Source organism: Thalassophryne amazonica, chromosome 19 (genome assembly GCF_902500255.1).
Source record: "Thalassophryne amazonica chromosome 19, fThaAma1.1, whole genome shotgun sequence".
NCBI classification, from domain to species: Eukaryota; Metazoa; Chordata; class Actinopteri; order Batrachoidiformes; family Batrachoididae; genus Thalassophryne; species Thalassophryne amazonica.
The window spans coordinates 49,243,675-49,265,568 of NC_047121.1; the positions used below are offsets into that span (position 1 = coordinate 49,243,675).

Consider the following 21,894-nt stretch of genomic DNA (forward strand, 5'->3'; position numbering starts at 1 on the left):
TGTTTGTTAAAAATTTCCAGAAAAAAAACATCTAAGCAATAATACCCAAGTATAGGCATGAAGGACAATGGCAGATACTATCTGCCATTAGGAAGAGTAAGCAGCATCATCCTCCTTGAGATAGAATATTCTGTAAAAGGCAAATTCAGTTTGTACAGGGATCAAAAGTGATACAAATTGTTGACTGAGCTAAGAGAATAAATGGATTAGTTTTGACTGTTGAATGCTTGGTCTCCAAATTAAGGTCAAAGAAGTTCAAAATCCAGTGGATTCTATGACGTGTTAGCTGGTAACATGAAAACTAAGCATAACAAATGGTGTCAACGATTCCTTTTAAAAACCCCAGTTGTTGCCACCTTTTTCAATATTGCACACAGAATTGTAGATATGTGAAGTCAGTGTAGGCAAAAGAATAATCCTACATTCAGAATCCCCAAACATTTGTAAAGGCTCGATGTAAAAAAAAAAAAAAACTTTTTCCGGAAAAAGTGTGTTAGCCTATACCATGGTAGGGCTACACTTATCTTTCAGACTAAATAAAATTGTTAAAGATGTTTTTGCTCAAGTGTGGTGCTGGCAGCCTCACTAATTGTACATAGAATGTGAATATGTTACATGTAGCAGTAATGTCTTGTTAAAATTTCATTTAAAGATGCATTTTCAACATTAGTAACATTGTCTCAGCAAGCACAAAGGGGGCAGTAACATTAACTCGGGTACCTCTCGTTAATTTCCTCACGAATTTCCAAGTGAAAATTCCGGCATGCCCTGTCCTGCATTCAGTACCCTCAGAAGCTTGGAAAGACCCAACATACAAAATCCCTACTTCCTGAAAATGTCAAGGCAGTGCATTCTCAGACTGCACTGACTCTTGAACTCAGATGCAAATTGGATGACACCTTGGAGCTGATGCGTGCCTTGCAGTTGAAGCTGAAGGTTTCAGAGGCCGGTGAATATTCTAAATTCATAATTAGGATTTGGCTGGTCAAGTGGAACTGTTAAGTGTTTTTCACTGCTCAGCTACAACACTCCAGGCTTATTTAGCCTCAAGGTCAAATTGCCCACTGCTTACCTCCAGAGGAATTTATTCAGGCCTTGGTGAGATTATTCGGCTCCATTCTTATCTCAACCCACAAAGACAATAAACTGACAGACTTACACATGGACTGAAGCATGCTCCAGTTTTTTTCCCTTTCACCTCTCTTCCTGCCCCCCCTGCGGCAGGCCCCCGTTCTTCCCAAGCTGGCAGGTGGCGCGACTCCGGTTGCAGCGGCTACCACACACTCACATCGCCTCAATTTGGAAAATGGACTGTCAATGTCTTAATTCTGATGTGTGCCATTATTACAGTAAACAAGTAATAATTGTGGATTAATTGCTGTTTGTCTGTGGAATGTGAGTATGGCAATCTCGTTATTGTAATGACAATGATAATAAAGCTATCCATCCATCTTGGAGACAAATATGAATCAATTTAGCCTATGACAGTACAGTAAGGCTGACATTATCTTTTGGGCAAAATTAAATTGTTGAAGATGTTTTTGCTGATGTGTGGTGCTGCTACCTTAACTAATTGTACACAGAATGTGAATGTGTTGTTAAAATTTCATTTGAAAGATGCATTTCTGCCGTGGCGTCAACTCGGAATCCTCAGGTTGCTCCATTTCCTCACAAGTTTCCGAGCTAAAATTCTGGCCTGACAGCGTTAAAAGTCAGAATCTACGAATTTCTGAGGGTTCTGAACGCAGAAAAATGTCTACGGGCTGGGGGCCCATATGGTGCATTTTCTCAAAATCTCTGGCGACGCCCCTGCGACGGGTTATGTCGCAGCGACTGAGTGCTTTAATAAAAGTACGATTAATCCTGAATAAAATGTGAAAAGATTGAATTGGACAATGTTTATAATAGTATTGACTGGATATTTTTAGGAAGGAGTAAATATTTTAGGAAGCCGAGTTGAGTTACGGGAGGGGCGGACACACGAGCGAGGGCGTCGTCCGCTTCTAGCTAATCCGATTGGACTGCATCAGAAAGCGCAAATACTCGTCTTTCTTTCCGCCTACTTTTGGACACAGATAGAAAGGGTTGAGGAAGACACAGTAGCAAACTAAAAGCGCCAAGTCTATGATTAGCATCGTCTGGAAAAGGAGAATCCTGTAGCTCAGGGCTTTACCGTCGTAAAACTACCGGTAATACTACTTCTAGGTAACTACTAAGGACTTCTTTGCTATTTCCGCCCACTTTTGAGTTAACGTGGTAAATTCTTACAGTGGAGCTTTGAGGGAATGGCACTGGATTTTGCTGCGGGCTGTTTAGGAGGTAAGTGCTAACCGCGGTCGATGACGCTAACTTTGTTGCAACTAACTTTATTTATTGCCGTCAAACAACATGTGGACAGATATAGTATGTTTTCCTTTTTAATCTGTCATTTCACGTAATTTTATTTTTTGGTCTGTGCACACAAGGAGGGAGTGGCGTCTTTCTTCGCGTCGTGTTGACACTTGTGTAAGTATTCACGTTTTCGACTGTAATTTCCGCACATCGGTAAAAGATATCACTCTCCGAGAAGAAAAAAATAATATGACAGAGCACGTGGCTCTGTGGTATGAGATACGCAGTATGTGAGAAGAGCAACCGGGATATGCTAGGAATATTTTGCATACATTGTATGCCTGCGTGACGTCATGCATAGTTTAAGCGTTTTAAGCCTTGAACCAAGCAATCCGCTATGAGATTAATTTTATGCCCATAAAAAGATTTTTAAATAAAAAAAAAAGGGCAAAGGTGATTGTATGATTACTTTAAATGAGAAGGAAAATGCCTTCCCGTAATGCATTGCAAATCCAACTCGAATCGTTTTAGTTGTCATGGTGTTTATATGGTTAATAATAGTTTTGTAGATATTTTTGTGAGTGATGTTGCTTGTATAGTAAAATCGTACAGTGCTTCGTTCCTGATGGCATTCACTGTTTGCATTTGTCACAGCACCAACATCTGTCACCTGATTTGTCATGCGCTCACACACATTTTTGGTCACTGCAAAGTCGCTTACCACATCTCCTGCGGCGAATATTATCGTAAGGTCAGCAGTAAATTACAGCCTCCGTGACAAAACACATCAAAACTAACAAATGGGGAGCATTCTTTAAACTCCCGTTAAGATGGATTTGAATACCGTGCAACAAAAGCATTTATATATGCACTAAAGTCCCGTTTCCACCGTACGGTCCGTGTGATTACGACATTTAGTGCATTTCCACATCCAGATTTAGGAACAGGTACCAAAATAACCAACCTGTAGCATACCACTTTTTCAGCACCCTTCGCTTGGGGTCCCAAAATTACGGCCCGGTTACAAAAGGGAGGCGCTAACCCGCTGCTGTGCATTGATTGGCTTGACAGCTAAAGAGAAAGCTGCAGTCCTCATGGGAACAGTTCATATTGTTTCAAATATTAAAAGCACTCACACACACAATGAATATAAAGTCTTAATCTTACCTGTTACGTCATTTCAGTCAGATTCATCATCAGCCTGATGAAAACTCATCCACATAAAGCCTTATTTTAGAAAACAGCATCTGGAAATATTTTAGTTTTAGCTTAGTCTTCGTGGCTGAAGAAATTACAGTGTTTTCAAGAAAGTGCCTCAGTGTTTTGTCTGCTCCCGGTGCGTTTCTCACCCTGAACCAGGGAATGCCGGTGTTCTGTCCAGAGTCTGTCGAGATGAGGTGCGTCGTCAAGATGAGGTTCCTCGCGTAACTGCACATGTGTGCACTGAAAAAATTACTTGACAAAGTTTGCTTATTTTGATGGGCAAGTAAATGTATAAATTGTTCATCCGAACGTAGTAATGTATAAAATCTACTCACTATAAAACGATAAGTATTTTTAACCTGGAGTTAGCTTATTTCGACAGGCAAAATATGCATATACATACATTTATGCTCCTAACATAAAATACAGAAAATGTTTTACTTACTAGGCTATAAATACACTGAATACAATTAATAAAAAAAAAACTTTGACGGAAAAACAACAACAACAAAAACAAAAACAAAATGCACATGCGCAGTTGCACGTCGAGCGAGTTTCATCATCTCCACATCTACATGCTCCACCTACCACACAAAAGGGTATTGCTGGTGGTGGAAAGGCAAGCCAGACTTAACCATTCCGACCAGTACCGTGCAGACCCAGACCACTTGGTAGAAATGAGGCTCAATTGTGCTGCCCTGTGGGGCGAGCCACTGAGCTGCTCACCTCAACAGCATTTCCCCTGCCATATTAACCAAGTGCAACAGCAGGAGCACATACCATTGTTACAAAGTGATGTGGCACAGGGGAAATATACATACTCCACACAGAAAGGCCACAGGTGAGAAGTGATCTCACAACTGTTTTGTTGAGAGGCAACAGTGCTAACCACTAAGCCACCATGCTGCCCTCGTGAGCTAAATCCCTGTGGATTATATGAATGGGATTTTTACTTCCAGAACTGCACTGTTGAGCTCTATAGAGAACTCAGAAGAGCCAACATCAGTTCCATATCTGGGCGTCGTCATGTTGGCAGCACTTACTATGCCTCCATCACATCAAACCCATAAACAGATAAAAAGGTAGAGCTTGGGTGGCTCCACTGTGTGACAAAAGAAACCACAACACAGCTAAACTAACAGGCTAATCTTGGTTTGGGTGTTTTTTTTTTTGTTTTTGTTTTTTTTAACTCTTTATTTAACCATTTCAAACATTAAACATAACATTTCCTGACACAACATTTCCCACAAAGTAAGAAGGTACACTACATACACATATAATGATTTAGGGGTATAGTAGATAATATCTATAAATGGTGACTAAGGTAAATTTTCCAAAGAGTAATAGAGGAACAGTATTTTATCATACTTCTCGTCAAACATCCACGTATCTCGAAATAGATGCCCATTTTTGCTCAAAAATGTCCATGGATAGCTGGAGATTTGCAGTCAGTCGCTCCATTATATAAACATTTTTCGGTCTCTGTACCCATTGATCTATAGTTGGCGGTTTTACATCTTTCCAATTCACCGTAATCATTTTCTTTGCTATCAGCAAAAGGATCCTCAGTATATATCGCTGATCAGCATTATATAGGTATCTAGGAATGGCTCCTAACAGGAACAACATAGGTTCTGGGACAACATTTATTCCTAAAATAGTGTCTATCTCTTTTTTAATGTTGTCCCAATATTCCTTTATTACTGGACACTCCCAAAAAATGTGTGTGGAGTCTCCAATATTTCCGCAGTTCCGACAACATAGTGCTGTAGTAGGATTCTTTGCAAATGAAGAGATGGTAAGAGGAGTGTAAAAGTATCTGGTTTTCACTTTCCAGTCAAATTCCTTCCACAATTGGCTATTAATTCCCTTATGGCAACCTGTACATGTCATTCCATGTAGAGTCTTCAAGTATTATATTCATTTCCAACTCCCATTTTTCCTTGATACAATTTGTGTTTTGCACAGTGTCAGTTATCAACCTTTTGTATATATTAGATATGTGTCTTTTTGTTGGGAAGTGTTTCTCTGTAATACTGATAAAATACTCCTCCATCTCATTTGGGGCTTTACTAATCATTTCCTTTTCTTTATGGCTTGTGATATAGTGTCTGATCTGGAGATATCTATAGAAATCATTCGAAGGGAGATCAAATTGTTCTTGAAGTTGAGAGAAGGATTTGAATTCTGTTTCTATAAAGAGTTGATTAATTGTATGGAGGCCTTTTTCTGCCCATCTTCTAAACCCACTATCCCACAACAAAGGGGGAAATTCTATATTTCCTACTATAGGCATAGCCCTTGAGATTGACTGCGGCCCCCCAAGCACTTTTTTAACTGTTGTCCAAATTTTTAAAGTGTGTTTTATCCATTCATTCTTTAATTTAATCTTTTTGATTGACTTTATGTCAATAAAGGGCAGTATTGATAAAGGGACACCCTTAATTGAATTCTGCTCTATCTGAGTCCATATTGTTTCCTGATCATTTCTAAGCCATGCCACGATTGCGTTTATTTGTGCAGCCCAATAGTAATTTTTAAAGTTTGGTAAACTCAGTCCTCCCCAGTCCTTAGGCAGATGGAGGCATTTCAGTTTTATCCTCGGCCTCTTCCTTTGCCAAATAAATGTTGATATTAGTTTATCTAACATTTTTAGAGTGGGAACAGGTACTCTTACTGGGAGGGACTGAAACAAAAAAAGAAGTCTAGGCAATAGGTTCATTTTTACTGTCTCTACTCTACCAAATAAAGACAGGGGAAGCACCTCCCAACGTGTCACATCCCTCTTTATTTGTCTAATTAATTTGCTATAATTGGCCTTAAATAACTGAGTGGGGTTAGGTGTGATAATGACTCCTAGATACCTAAATCCCTGTTTAGACCAGCGAAAGGAGACGCTGTTATTCAGTTGTGTAGGCCAGGTACCCGAGATCATCATGGCTTCTGACTTAGTCTCATTAATTTTGTATCCCGATACTGACCCGTATTTATTTAGACATTTTATAATTGTGGGAATGGAAAGGAATGGATTTTTTATAAAGAGCAAAATGTCGTCCGCGAACAGAGCTATTTTATGGATTGCCCCTCCTTCATCTGCTATCCCTTGAATCTGCGTGTTTTGGCGTATTGCCTCTGCCAGAGGTTCAATACTTAGGGCGAATAAGATGGGTGATAACGAGTCCCCCTGTCTCACACCTCGCTCAATCCCAAATAGAGCAGTGGCCATTGACTCTTACTTTGGAGCAAGGCTCTTTATACAACCCCTGGCAAAAATTATGGAATCACCGGCCTCGGAGGATTTTCATTCAGTTGTTTAATTTTGTAGAAAAAAAGCAGATCAGACATGACACAAAACTAAAATCATTTGAAATGGCAACTTTCTGGCTTTAAGAAACAGTATAAAAAATCAGGAAAAAAATTTGTGGCAGTCAGTAACGGTTACTTTTTTAGACCAAGCAGAGGGAAAAAAATATGGAATCACTCAATTCTGAGGAAAAAATTATGGAATCATGAAAAACAAAAGAACGCTCCAACACATCACTAGTATTTTGTTGCACCACCTCTGGCTTTTATAACAGCTTGCAGTCTCTGAGGCATGGACTTAATGAGTGACAAACAGTACTCTTCATCAATCTGGCTCCAACGTTCTCTGACTGCTGTTGCCAGATCAGCTTTGCAGGTTGGAGCCTTGTCATGGACCATTTTCTTCAACTTCCACCAAAGATTTTCAATTGGATCCGGACTATTTGCAGGCCATGACATTGACCCTATGTGTCTTTTTGCAAGGAATATTTTCACATTTTTTGCTCTATGGCAAGATGCATTATCATCTTGAAAAATGATTTCATCATCCCCAAACATCCTTTCAATTGATGGGATAAGAAAAGTGTCCAAAATATCAACGTAAACTTGTGCATTTATTGATGATGTAATGACAGCCATCTCCCCAGTGCCTTTACCTGACATGCAGCCCCATATCAGCAATGACTGTGGAAATTTACATGTTCTCTTCAGGCAGTCATCTTTATAAATCTCATAGGAACGGCACCAAACAAAAGTTCCAGCATCATCACCTTGCCCAATGCAGATTCGAGATTCATCACTGAATATGACTTTCATCCAGTCATCCACAGTCCACGATTGCTTTTCCTTAGCCCATTGTAACCTTGTTTTTTTCTGTTTAGGTGTTAATGATGCCTTTCATTTAGCTTTTCTGTATGTAAATCCCATTTCCTTTAGGCGGTTTCTTACAGTTCGGTCACAGACGTTGACTCCACTTTCCTCCCATTCGTTCCTCATTTGTTTTGTTGTGCATTTTCGATTTTTGAGACATATTGCTTTAAGTTTTCTGTCTTGATGCTTTGATGTCTTCCTTGGTCTACCAGTATGTTTGCCTTTAACAACCTTCCCATTTTGTTTGTATTTGGTCCAGAGTTTAGACACAGCTGACTGTGAACAACCAACATCTTTTGCAACATTGCGTGATGATTTACCCTCTTTTAAGAGTTTGATAATCCTCTCCTTTGTTTCAATTGACATCTCTCGTGTTGGAGCCATGATTCATGTCAGTCCACTTGTTGCAACAGCTCTCCAAGGTGTGATTACTCCTTTTTAGATGCAGACTAACGAGCAGATCTGATTTGATGCAGGTGTTAGTTTTGGGGATGAAAATTTACAGGGTGATTCCATAATTTTTTCCTCAGAATTGAGTGAGTCCATATTTTTTTTTTTTTTTTCCCTCTGCTTGGTCTAAAAAAGTAACCGTTACTTACTGCCACAATTATTTTTCCTGATTTCTTATAGTGTTTCTTAAAGCCAGAAAGTTGCCATTTGAAATGACTTTAGTTTTGTGTCATGTCTGTGATCTGCTTTTTTTTTCTACAAAATTAAACAACTGAATGAACATCCTCCGAGGCTGGTGATTCCATAATTATTGCCAGGGGTTGTACAAAAGACTGATCCAGGTCACAAATTCCTTTCCAAAACCCATTTCTAGCAGTGTCTGCCTCAGAAATATCTAGTCAGCTTGATCAAATGCCTTCTCTGCATCTAAGCCGAGAAGCATCGACGGTTGTTTCTCCCTTGCTGCAATTGTTTGCAAATTCAGAGCTCTCCTAATGTTATTTGTTCCTTGATGTCCTGGTATGAACCCCGTTTGATGTGGGTGTATTAATTTCTTAATATTTTTTTGAATTCTGGTAGCCAATATATGTCAAGATTTTATCATCCACACATAATAGACTTATTGGGTGGTAACTAGTACACTGAAGGTTTTGGTTGGATCGGTTTCTATCTGATTGGTTTCTGGGTTCCTTATCTTGGGGACTGCACGGCTAGATTGGGCTTTTCTGAGTTGAAAGGCCAATAGCCTACTGGCTTTATTACCCATTTCATAATATTTTCTGTTAGTGTATCTGAGAGCTCCCTCTGCCTTATGTGTCAAAAGTTCATCCAGTTGTCTAACTTTCTTTATTTTATTTAAAATGTCTTTATTTCCATATTGTTTGTGTTCCCTTGTTAATTTTTTTTTTATTTTTGCTTCCAATCCTTGTTGTTTTGCAAGCCTTTGTTTCTTTATTCTAGATCCAATAGAAATAATCTTCCCTCTTATTGTGGCCTTACTGGCATCCCATACAACTGAGGGGGAGACACTACCATCATCGTTGATAGCAAAGTATTCAGTCAGAGCCCTTTGTATTTCTTGTCTGTTTGTAACCATTAATAATGAGACATTAAGCCTCCAGTGTTTAAAGTAGTTATCTGCTCCCAAGTTATTTTTCATAGTCACAGGTAGGGTTGGGTATCGGTTGGGTTTTATCCGATACCGGTGCCTACACGGTATTTTTTTTAAACGATACCGGTGCTTAAATGGTTCTCGAACCGGTACTTTAGAAAAAATGAACTGCACACACTTTGTCAAAAAAAAAACCCAATACCCTTTCATTCCTAAATAAAATTGAAACATAATATTAAGTTGCTGTAAATCTTTAAACAATATAAATAAAACATATGATAATAATAAATAAATATAAAATAAAATGTCCATAATATCAAATAGAACAATAACCCAAACAATCACTTTAATATAAATATAACACAAATATGGAACAAAATATTATCGGTGATGTACAACGCCACACTAGCAGGGCTGGGAGTGGGACTTTCTTCAATTTGCCCTGCAGCTCCTGCTGCCGAAGTGCTGGGCTGTGAAACGTTGCGCAGTTTATCAAACACCGTGCATTGTTCAGCTTTCAAATAAACTCCGTGACTGGCCAGATGCTTCATCAAATTTGATGTTACCTCCCTTACATGCAATTGTTTTATGACATCTGTGGCACGTCGCAGAGTCGTTGCCCTTGGGTGTGAAATGAAGCCAAACTTTGGAGTGTTTCGCCTTAGGCATTTTTATTGATCCTCTCGCTATCAGTTCTCATCAACTAATGCGGCGCTGACGTCACGCAGGTTGACGCCGGAACACCATGGTCGGTTGCCCCCTTTCGGCTCATGAAAAAAAAAACGTGAGGCACCGAAATTTTCATTCTTATTCGGTCTTGTTACTACCATTTACGTCGGAACCGGTGCTCTATTGGCACTGCGTTTCGGTACCCAACCCTAGTCACAGGGCCATGGTCCGAAATACTTATTGGTTCAATTGTACACTCTTTTACCCTGTATAATTCAGTTTTTGATAAGCAGAAAAAAATCTATCCTCGAATAACTTCCGTGTACTTGGGACATAAACGTGAAGTCTCTCTCATTAGGGTGAAGTTGCCGCCAAATATCTACTAGGCCCAATTCCTTCATCATATCTGACATCCCCTTAGACATTTTAGATTGAGATATTCTTATTGTAGGTACCCTGTCCAGCTTTGAGTTCAAGGTGCAATTAAAGTCACCCCGTTACAGTATAATCCTCTCACTTTTTTCTGCTAGTAAAGCTGCTACCTTTTTAATAAAGTGTGGACAATCATCATTTGGGGCATACACATTAAGTATAGTTACTTTCATTCCTGCAATCGTGCCTATCACCATAACATACCTGCCTTTATCATCCTGGAAGAATTTCTCATTATTGTAATACACAGATTTATTAAACAATATGGCAACCCCTCTCTTCTTTGCTGTCCCACATGATGAGCTATAAACCTGATCGACCCACTCTCTCTTCAGTTTTAGATGCGCCACCTCTGACAGGTGTGTTTCCTGTATCAGAGCAGCAGAACAGTGTAGTTTCTTTAATTGTCCCAGAATTTTCTTCCTCTTGATCATATTATTGATTCCTCTTATATTATAACTTATGAAATTCAACTCAGTCATAATCCCTATAGGATCTCACAGTATAACTCTCTACCTGTTCACCCTTAGACATCAGAGTGTATCTAACCCATAACAAAGTAATATCAGTTATATATGTCAGGAAAAACAAAACACAAAGAACATAGAATTGAACTTCCACTACATCAATCTGACACAGTAGCTGAACTATGACGGTGTCAGATCCCCGTTGGTACTGGGGCAGAGAGGTATGACCTACCCTCTCTGTGGAAAAAAGTACACACAGTGAAAGTGTGACCAATATTACAGTTAACTGTAAAAAAGGTCCAGGTGAGTGTGTTCCACTCATAAAGTCAGCATAACCGCCTTGGACTATCTAACATATAGCTTTATTTTGTGACAACAAAATATATTTGAATAATAAAACTTAGTGACGCTTATTATGCTCCTTTGAGTCCGTTAGTTATAGCTACCGTAAATCCACTAACCTTATCATTAGGTTAGTTAAAACAGGCTTGTTATCCACCTTAATGGTAGAGTCCCTTTAGTCCTCCCCTTGCAGAAAAGTCTTGATCAGCTGATGACAAAGGCACCCCCCTCCTTCTCCTCTCTTGGCTCCTCCATCCATCCTTCAGTTCCTCCTCAATGCGCTCCTCTCCTCATATCGCACCTTGACCCCCAGCTCTTTCAGTAGCATTGCGGCGCTCGTTAGCGATCCAAACGTCTACTCTCCGGTGCTCAGCTTAATTTTCAGTTGTGCCGGGTACACACACTTTGCCTGGATGCTGTTCTTTTTAAGTTGTTTAATAACTTCGTGGACCCTCATTCGTTTCTGTTGCAGATCAGGAGAATAATCCTGATCGAAAAAGATCCGTTTGCCTTGATAGACAACCTTCCCCTGGCTCCATGCCTGCCTTATGATTTTGTTCTTTACCGCTGCGTCCAGAAATCTCACTATTATCGACCTCAGAGGGACTGTTGGATCCTTAGGTTTAGCCGCCCGGGAGCGGTGTGCCCTTTCAATCTTAACGTCCAAGCCTGGTGGTAATTTAAGCTCTTTCAGGAGCAGGTCCTTAACAAAACCAGCCGCATCCCCTCCCTCACTATCTTCTGGGATTTGAAAGATCCTGATATTGTTTCTTCTCAGCCTGTTTTGGAGGTCATCGCACTTTGCTGTAAGCTCAATATCACGGTGCAGCAGATACCTCAGTGCTCTGTGGTGGCACGTCTCCGTGTCTTCCGCCGTGCTGATTCTCTCCTCCAACCTTTCCATTCGTTGTTCGTGTTCAGCCAGTTGGTTTTTTATGTCGGAAATTGTTCCACACGGTTAAGGGACAGTTTAGTTTGACTGTGTCTGTCTTGATTTTCTTTTTGGAGTTTTCTCAGTTCTTCCAGTACCGTTGTATCTGGTTGACTTGTGCTGCTACTAGCCGAGTTCTTGCTAGTTGGTCTCGGCGGATTCGGCTTATCATCTTTTCCTCGCGAGGGGTCAAGTTTCTCCTGTCTTCTTTGTCCCGCGGAGGAGCTCATGTTTTAGTAATCTATTTTTAACATTTCGGCATCAAATTGTTATAGTTGTCACCCTTATTTTCTTTTATGTCCAGCGGAGCTTAGTTACTTTGCTGCCGCTACATCCATGATGTCACCGGAAGTCCGGTTTGGGTGTTTATTGAATCATATTTTTGGGGACTGTGCCTTGGTTCTCATAATGGTTTGCTTTGGTAGGGCATTAAGCTATAAGCAGCTTAATTTCTCAGTAATAGTGCAATAACAGGACCTAATGGATTTAGTGTTTGTTTTGGGAGACCGTTTGGAACAACGGGAGCTGTTTGTAGAGTGGGAGTTCTGTCAGAAGGGAGGATAGCCACCAAAAACCTTTGACCACATCTGTATCTAGATCTCTGCATGGTTCACTGCTGTGAGCCCGAGCAGTTGGGGACAGCTGGGGAAAATTTTTTTGTTTCTGTTGATTGCTAAAGCCACCTAGTAAGTCCCTTCGGCTGCTCCCTTTTTTCACGCGGCATCACCACAGCAGATCCGAGGTGGACCTGTTGAATTGGGAGAAGTTTTAAGCCGGTGTCACGTAAAATTCTCCCCCCCCCTAGAAAACAGCGTGGAATCTTACGCATGCGTAGATCTATTTATTCGTTGTCTGCATCTCTACCTGTCAACTGACACCAGGGCAGAAGTAAACTCGATATATTTTAATCGTTAACACTGGTTAATCATGGACTCCAAGAAAATGCAAGTGTTTAGTGAGCAGATGACTGCCTTCGTGGAATATTTACGAATGAACAAATACCCACAGGGTATTTCAGAGTCGTCCAGGCAGACACAATTAAATAACTGACAATAGCTGTAAATTACGAAATTTATCAAAATATCGACGTAAATTGCGAAGGTGTTTTGCTTCTTTCATCATCTGTCCACCTCAAGTTCCAAGCACTGTTTTCTAAGCAAGGCGGAAAGAATTGTACGTGACACCGGATGCCCTTCCTGACGTAACACCACATTACATGGAGAAATGTGGAAGGGGTGGGGTTTGAACCGGGAACCTTCCTCACTGAAACCAAGCACACTAACCACTTGGCCACCTAACAAAGTAAATAAATCAATGGAAGGGTGGAACTCTGAAACATCAAAGTCTGTTATTGAGGGAACTGGTTATGCTTGTCTAGAGTAGAATAGGTTTTAATGGTAATACTAAAATCAACCGACTTCAGCTTGATTAGCTGAAATAAGCCTGGCTTAGGTATTAAACTCCCTTTGTGGAACAGCTGTCCTGTGACCTTTTGTTCAGTCAAAATGTGTAACGTGCATCAAAGTTAATTTGGCACTTTATTCTTTCAACATGTCTCTTATTTGCTTGCTTGCTTGCTTGCTTGTAGATCACAGGTCATTTGGTGCTGCTTTCTGCAAGAAAGAGTTGCAGTTTGGATAAAAGTTTTGCTTAATTTGTAATTTTTTACTCATGTTCATTAAGTATGAGTTTTTGCTCTCATGTTATTTCATTATTCATTCCATTTTGAGTTGGGGTCAGGGTTAGTAAGGTTATAGTTTACCCATAAGTGCCTTGGGGGTAATAATGTAGTGATTTGGCGCTATGTGTAAATAATTTTAATTGATTTGAGTGCTATTTGGGAGGGGGAGTCAAATCATTTCTCATTTAGACTGCTGGTCTAAAGAACACTGTGCTAAGGAATCTGCCTTCACAAATTCTAAGGGTGAACGTGCACTAACATGTAAACCTGATTGGTGCGGGAGTGGTATTTCACAATGATATATTTGGCTGTTTATGGATAACTACCTTACAATACTATACATATTCAAAGTGGAGAAATCGGTGTAGCTCTACGTTTGTATTTCTGACAGAACATAACATTTTTCAGCGGTATGTGGATTTTGGCAGCTTTGGCCTTCGGGATTCTGGCAGTCTGCCATATTGCTCTTTTTGAAATAAGGCCCTTCCTTCCACACCAGGGAGTAGTCTTGCATGTAAAACTACCAAAAGTCAATAAGTTCATTCTTTGCTGTTAGGTATAGTACATCAGTTATGTATAGTACTCTTTGGAATATTGCCTGTTGTGTTCTGTATTTGTTAAGGATGGAGCTTCCTAAACGTTAGCTTGTTCACTGATACGGAGACGAAATAGCACAAGGACAGACGGGATGCATTTTGTCTAAGAGAGCCTTATTTACTTTGAGTTTTGTTGTTTGTTCTTTAACAAGAGATTCTATGTTTAGACTGTTGGACAGACTATTTATTTTATCTTGCTTTATTTCTGCGTACCAGACACATCACTGACAGACAGATCCTCGACGATGGAAGCCACAATATGGAAAATGTGCCTGATTATCTTAAAGGGGCATTATACGTATAATCATTGTTTTAAAGTTGGATTTTTCTTGTATAGATGTTGAACTCAAACACCAGTACATGCCATTCAACTTTAAAGGGCACAAAAATCTGGTGAACGTTGATGTACCATCTAAAAAACAAAAAACTTTGTTTAGACTGTTCAATAATCCCACATACGAGGTCTCTTAGATAATAAACCGACCCTTTTATATTTTTTTTTTTTACTATATGGATTTGAATGACATGCGATTACACCAATCATGCTTGAACCCTCGTGCGCATGCGTGAGTTTTTTCACGCGTGTCAGTGACGTCATTTCCCTGTGGGCAGGCCTTGAGTGAGATGTGGTCCCGCCCTCTCGGCTGAATTCCTTTGTTTCACACGCTGCTCGAGACGGCGCGCGTTGCTTTATCAAAATTTTTTCTGGACCTGTGAGGAATATCCGAGTGGACACTATTCGAGAAATTAAGATGGCTTTCTGTGAAAAGTTTAACGGCTGATGAGAGATTATGGGGTGTTTCTGTCGGTGTAAGGACTTCCCACGGAGCGGGACGTCCTGCAGCGCTTCCAGGCGCTGTCGTCGGCCTGTTTCGAGCTTAAAACATCCTAATTTAAGGCTTAATTCACCCAGGACATCGTGAGAGAACAGAGAAGATTCAGAAGAGGCCGGCATGAGGAATTTATGCGGACATTCCACTGTTTAAGGACATTTTTTTTAATGAAAGACGTACGCGCAAATTCGCCGAGTCGTTTCCGTGACGACTCGGCAAATCTGTGTGCGCCGCGACAGGAAAAACACCTCCGTGTTGAAAACCATTTGTAGAATTCAGGCGGCTTTTAATGGCTTTCAACAAGTGAGTAACTGAGAAATTGTTTAACAGCTTGGGCATGTTCCAACTTGCCCGTTAAGATTTCCAACGGAGGTGTTTTTCCTGCCGCGACCCCCCGCGGTCGGGTCCAGCCCGACATGCGACTCTGCCCGCACGTTCTTTCATTACAAAATGACCGTTAACAATGGAATGTCCGAATAAACTCCTCATGCTGACTTCTTCTGAAAGTTCTCTGTTCTCTGACGACTTACTGCGTCAACAGAGCCTGAAATGTGGAAGTTTTCAACTTGAAACGGCGAGACGCTGCCGCCTCGAAGCGCAGATCGCCGTCAGGCGCCGTGGACCGTCCTTAAAGCGACACTACCAGACCAAAATCTCTCATCAGCCGTTAAAATTTTTACCGAAAACCAGCTGAATTTATTGAATGGTGTCCACTCAGTTGTGCCTTACAGTTTTGAAAAAATTTTTATCAAACAAAGCAACAGTCTCTGAGCCATTCCTAAACAATGAAAAAAATAGACGAGCGGGTGGACGACTCCTCACTCAAAGACTGCCCACAGGCGAATGACGTAACCGACGGGCGTGAAAAAACTCTCGCATGCCCACGAGGGTTCAAGCATGTCTGATGTAATCACATGTGATTCAAATCCATATGGTTTTTGAAAAAATAATAAGGTCGGATACTTTTCTAATAGACCTCGTACATGTTTCCCACCTGCCAAAGTGGCACCCAACTTCACATGAGTTAGCAATAGTGTGAAGAAATAAGATTCACAATTATGGAACAAAAAGTACAACAGAACAAGAAAGTAAAACCAGAATTGAATGATGTATTAAACATGGGAATGTTGTTTTTGTCTATACTGCAAATTACTCATGGCAAATTTAAACATGGTACTGAAATGTGTGTGTGTGTGTGTAATACATTTCCAAACATGAAAAGGGGGTGTGTACATGTATTAGCATGGGTTTTTTGTTTTTTTTGTTTTTTGGAACAAGTGTTTATTATTCAACTTCGTTTAAAGCTTTACAACGTATAATGTTCACTTATATAACACAGAACACACACACACGCAAAAAAAAAAAAAAAAATGAACAAAGATTAGAACAGAGAAACCTTGGCAAATTTGTACATTTCAAATTGTTTCTTTTGGTATCTAATGTATAGTATTTATAGTGTTGGAAAGAATATATACATTTCCTTCTTTTTCTGCTCTACTCCACCTCACAATCTGTATTTATATCCAGTCATAGTATGTTATCAGTGGTTTCCATCTCTGTCTAAATAGGTCCATAGTGAGATTTAATCTTGCTATTATTTTCTCCATTTTGTAAACATCCAACATCCTATCTTTCCAGTGATTTGTTGTAGGTGGATCAGGTTTATACCAAAATATAGTTATCATTTTCTTAGCCACCAGTATCATTATCTTGAAAAGAGAGTTTTTCTTTAGCTTGTAAGTCCCCCGGGAGCAATCCAAAAACAAGAACAAGGGGGTTCCAGTCAATATAGATTTGTAGAATATTTGAAATTAATTCCTTGATTCCCTCCCAAAATATTTTAAGTTTTGGACAATCCCAGAAAATATGAGTGTGATCGCCAATTTGTCCACAGTTTCTCCAGCATAAGTTTGTTTTTGATTTATTAAATTTGAAAGTGGTAGCAGGTGTCTTAAAATATCGAGTGTTTATTTTCCATAAAAACTCTTTCCATGTTGGGCTATTTGTCAGTTTGTGTCCACCTTCACAAATTTGTTCCCATTCTTGATCTTCAATTATTATGTTCATTTCCAATTCCCACTTTTCTTTTATCGCTAAAGAGTTCTCCGACATATTTCTTTGTAGACTTTTGTATAGATTTGATATCATTTTATCACATTTATGCTTGAGTGTATTAATGAATAGCATTTCCAAATGTGTAGGTTGTTTATTAAGAAGAGACCATTCTTTATGGGACATTAAATAACTTCTCAATTGCAGGAATCTATAAAAATCTATTGATGTTAAACCATATTTTTCCTGGCATTGTCTAAATGATCCTAGTATCTCCCCTTTAAATAAATCATTAATGAAAATTAAATTCTTATTTTCCCAATTTTTGAACCTCTGATCTTGTTGCCCTGGTATGAAATCTAAAATATCTGTAATTTTCATGGCTCTGGATATTGACTGGGGGGCTTTAATCTTTTTCCTAACAGTATTTAGAACTCTGTGAGTGCACTTCATGTAATTATTTGAGATTTTAAATTTGTTCCATACCTCATTTGAGCAGAATATTAAAGAGTGTAATGGGATTTTGGGACAATAACTTTGTTCTAATGTCAGCCATTGCGTTTCTTTGTTTTGTTTTAACCATTCCATTGCTCCATTTAGTTGTGCTGCCCAGTAGTATAACTTCAAATTTGGTAAATTAAGACCTCCACAAGCTTTACTGCTGGACAGTAAAGAGAATTTGATTCTAGCCTTTCTTTTTTGCCATATAAATGTAGAAATCATTTTTTGCATTTTATTAAATTCGGTTTCTGGGATCCAGATAGGGATAGATGAAAATAAATATAGCAGCCTGGGAACAATATTCATTCTAATTGTTTCAATCCTCCCAAAGAGGGAAAGAGGTAAAATTGTCCACCTGTCTAAATCTTTTTGAATTTGATCGAGTAGTTTTCCATAATTTTCTTTGTATACTCAACAAAAATATAAACGCAACACTTTTGGTTTTGCTCCCATTTTGTATGAGATGAACGCAAAGATCTAAAACTTTTTCCACATACACAATATCACCATTTCCCTCAAATATTGTTCACAAACCAGTCTAAATCTGTGATAGTGAGCACTTCTCCTTTGCTGAGATAATTCATCCCACCTCACAGGTGTGCCATATCAAGATGCTGATTAGACACCATGATTAGTGCACAGGTGTGCCTTAGACTGTCCACAATAAAAGGCCACTCTGAAAGGTGCAGTTTTGTTTTATTGGGGGGGGATACCAGTCAGTATCTGGTGTGACCACCATTTGCCTCATGCAGTGCAACACATCTCCTTCACATAGAGTTGATCAGGTTGTCAATTGTGGCCTGTGGAATGTTGGTCCACTCCTCTTCAATGGCTGTGCGAAGTTGCGACGACGAACTGGAGTCAGGTCGAGACCCCGATGAGGACGACGAGCATGCAGATGAGCTTCCCTGAGACGGTTTCTGACAGTTTGTGCAGAAATTCTTTGGTTATGCAAACCGATTGTTTCAGCAGCTGTCCGAGTGGCTGGTCTCAGACGATCTTGGAGGTGAACATGCTGGATGTGGAGGTCCTGGGCTGGTGTGGTTACACGTGGTCTGCGGTTGTGAGGCTGGTTGGATGTACTGCCAAATTCTCTGAAACGCCTTTGGAGACGGCTTATGGTAGAGAAATGAACATTCAATACACGAGCAACAGCTCTGGTTGACATTCCTGCTGTCAGCATGCCAATTGCACGCTCCCTCAAATCTTGCGACATCTGTGGCATTGTGCTGTGTGATACAACTGCACCTTTCAGAGTGGCCTTTTATTGTGGACAGTCTAAGGCACACCTGTGCACTAATCATGGTGTCTAATCAACATCTTGATATGGCCCACCTGTGAGGTGGGATGGATTATCTCAGCAAAGGAGAAGTGCTCACTATCACAGATTTAGACTGGTTTGTGAACAATATTTGAGGGAAATGGTGATATTGTGTATGTGGAAAAAGTTTTAGATCTTTGAGTTCATCTCATACAAAATGGGAGCAAAACCAAAAGTGTTGCGTTTATATTTTTGTTGAGTGTATAATTGGGAACTGTCTTTGGTAACATTTATTCCCAAGTATCAAACTATTGTGTGACCAATTGAATTTAACTCTTTTAGAGAGTTCTATAGGCCAGTTCCCTGTTAACATCATTGCTTCAGATTTCGATTCATTTATTTTATATCCCGAAATGATGCTAAAGTCATGTAAACAGTCTAGAAGTTTTGGTATTGAGGTCATTGGGTCTCTAATGTATAGTATTATGTCATCTGCATATAGTGACAGTTTGTGGGTCCTTATATGATCTGGTATACCTAGAATTGAAGATTCGCTTCTAATTAATTCTGCCAGGGGTTCTATACTAATAGCAAATAGAATTGGAGATAAGCAGCAACCTTGACGGGTACCTCTTTTCAAAGGGAAACTTTCCGACAAGTGCCCATTAACACGAACTCTTGAAGTAGGGTTGGAATATAACAGTTCAAACCAACTGATGAAGTTTTCGTCAAAACCCATTTCCCCTAGAACATGCTTTAGAAACATCCAGTCCACTCGGTCAAATGCCTTCTTGGCATCGAGGCCAAGAAGCATTGATGGATGTGAACTTTGCTGTGCTGTTAATATTATATTAAGGGTATGTCTGATATTATTTATTCCAAATATTTTTGGTATAAATCCTGTCTGGTTTGGGTTAATAAGTTTATTAATGTTTTTGCGAAGTCTTTTAGACAAAATGGAGCTTAAGATTTTAACATCATTACAGAGGAGACTTATTGGTCTGTATGAGGCACATTGTGTGGGATCTTTACCGTCCTTATATATTACTGAGATGATTGCTTCTGCCCAAGTTTTTGGTGGCTCTTTTCCTTCTGAATCTTCTTTTATCCCATGAAGTCTTATGTTGTTTTTGCGCATTCTGTTCTCCAGTTCATCTTGCTTTGCAGTTATTTTAGCATCTTTTTTAAGCAGGTATGCTAACACTTTTTCCTGTTGTGTGTCTCGATCTTCATTGTTGCTTACCCTGGTTTCCGCAACTTCGATTTTTTCCAGTGTATCAATTCTTTTGTTGATTTCTTCTATTGTCATCTCCATGCGCATTTGAGACTCCTTAATATCTCGTTGAGCATTTCCAGACTCCTCTCGGAATTTACGAAGCTCCATGAGCAACAGGTTTTCAGCCCCGGCTTCGGCTTGTGTTAGGCTAGCATCTAGCGTTAGCTGCTTTTGCGTCATTTTCGTGTCTTCACTTTTCCCCATTTTAGCATGTTTCTTGCTCGTTTGTTGTCCAGTAGCCATTCTTGTAGGTTCTTTTATTTTCATTCAGTTAAATCGATATTGTAGGCTGTTTTCCAAAATTCTTGATCGGAGTGCAACTTAGACGCGCCTTCACTCGGGCATACCGGAAGCGGAAGTCCAGCATGGGTGTTTTTAAAATGTATTCTGCATTGAAGACTGTGGCATGAGTTCATCAGGAAATGACTTTTAATGATATGCTCATGTGCTGTAGAGAAGAAGAAACACAATGGTTTCAGATTAATGTATTCTAGTTGGCTTGTGAGGTTGAACACTGATAAATGATCTGTCATGAATTCTACAAAACAAATAAGAACAGGTTATGAACAAAACAAATACTCTGTCAATTTTAGTACGTTGTGAGTTTTGCATTACGTTTCTGGCATGTTTATCAAAAAAAAAAAAAAAATCCCCTAATACATATATAAAAAATATAAAATTATTTATTTTTGCAGCTTTAGAACAGTGTATTAATGGATTTACTCCACTGTAATTTGCATGCATTTGTATACATTATTGCACAGGAAAATAACTTCTTAGGCTATTTGAGTCACTTATGATTAAGGTTTTTAGTGCCAAAGCAACGTGGTCATGTGAGAAAAATGTGTATACGAGGGCTGTCCATAAAGTATAGGTCCTTTTTATTTTTTTCAAAAACTATATGGATTTCATTCATGTTTTTACGTCAGACATGCTTGAACCCTCGTGCGCATGCGTGAGTTTTTCCACGCCTGTCGGTGACGTCATTCACCTGTGAGCACTCCTTGTGGGAGGAGTCGTCCAGCCCCTCGTCGGAATTCCTTTGTCTGAGAAGTTGCTGAGAGACTGGCGCTTTGTTTGATCAAAATTTTTTCTAAACCTGTGAGACACATCGAAGTGGACACGGTTCGAAAAATTAAGCTGGTTTTCGGTGAAAATTTTAACGGCTGATGAGAGATTTTGAGGTGGTACTGTCGCTTTAAGGACTTCCCACGGTGCGAGACGTCGCGCAGCGCGCTCAGGCGCCGTCGTCAGCCTGTTTCAAGCTGAAAACCTCCACATTTCAGGCTCTATTGATCCAGGACATCGTGAGAGAACAGAGAAGTTTCAGCATTTTATCCGGATATTCCACTGTTAAAGGAGATTTTTTTTTTTTAATGAAAGACGTGCGGACGGGTCCCCGCATCGGGACGCCGTGTTGATAACCATTTGTAAATTCCAGGCGGCTTTTGATGGCTTTCAGTGGAGTGAGTATATGAGAAATTGTTTAACAGCTGGACATGTTCCAACTTGTCCTTAAGGCTTCCAATGGAGGTGTTTTTCCTGTGGCGGAGCGTCGCGGCAGCTGTGAGCCGACGCTGCAATC

General features: G+C 39.8%; 1 protein-coding gene across 2 annotated transcripts in view; it reads left to right on the plus strand.

Moving 5' to 3' along the window:
* Positions 1–2,090: 2,090 nt before the first annotated feature.
* The window catches only part of LOC117500646 (mitochondrial basic amino acids transporter), a 33,248-nt gene continuing 13,444 nt past the window's right edge, over positions 2,091–21,894 (plus strand). The window contains exon 1 of one of the 2 annotated variants that reach the window (XM_034159394.1): positions 2,091–2,319. In XM_034159394.1, coding sequence (XP_034015285.1) covers positions 2,286–2,319 — 34 coding nt within the window. In that variant the 5' untranslated portion in view covers positions 2,091–2,285. Of the gene's footprint in view, positions 2,320–11,963; positions 11,969–21,894 lie in introns of those variants that run through there. The other variant, XM_034159395.1, reaches the window with a different exon arrangement.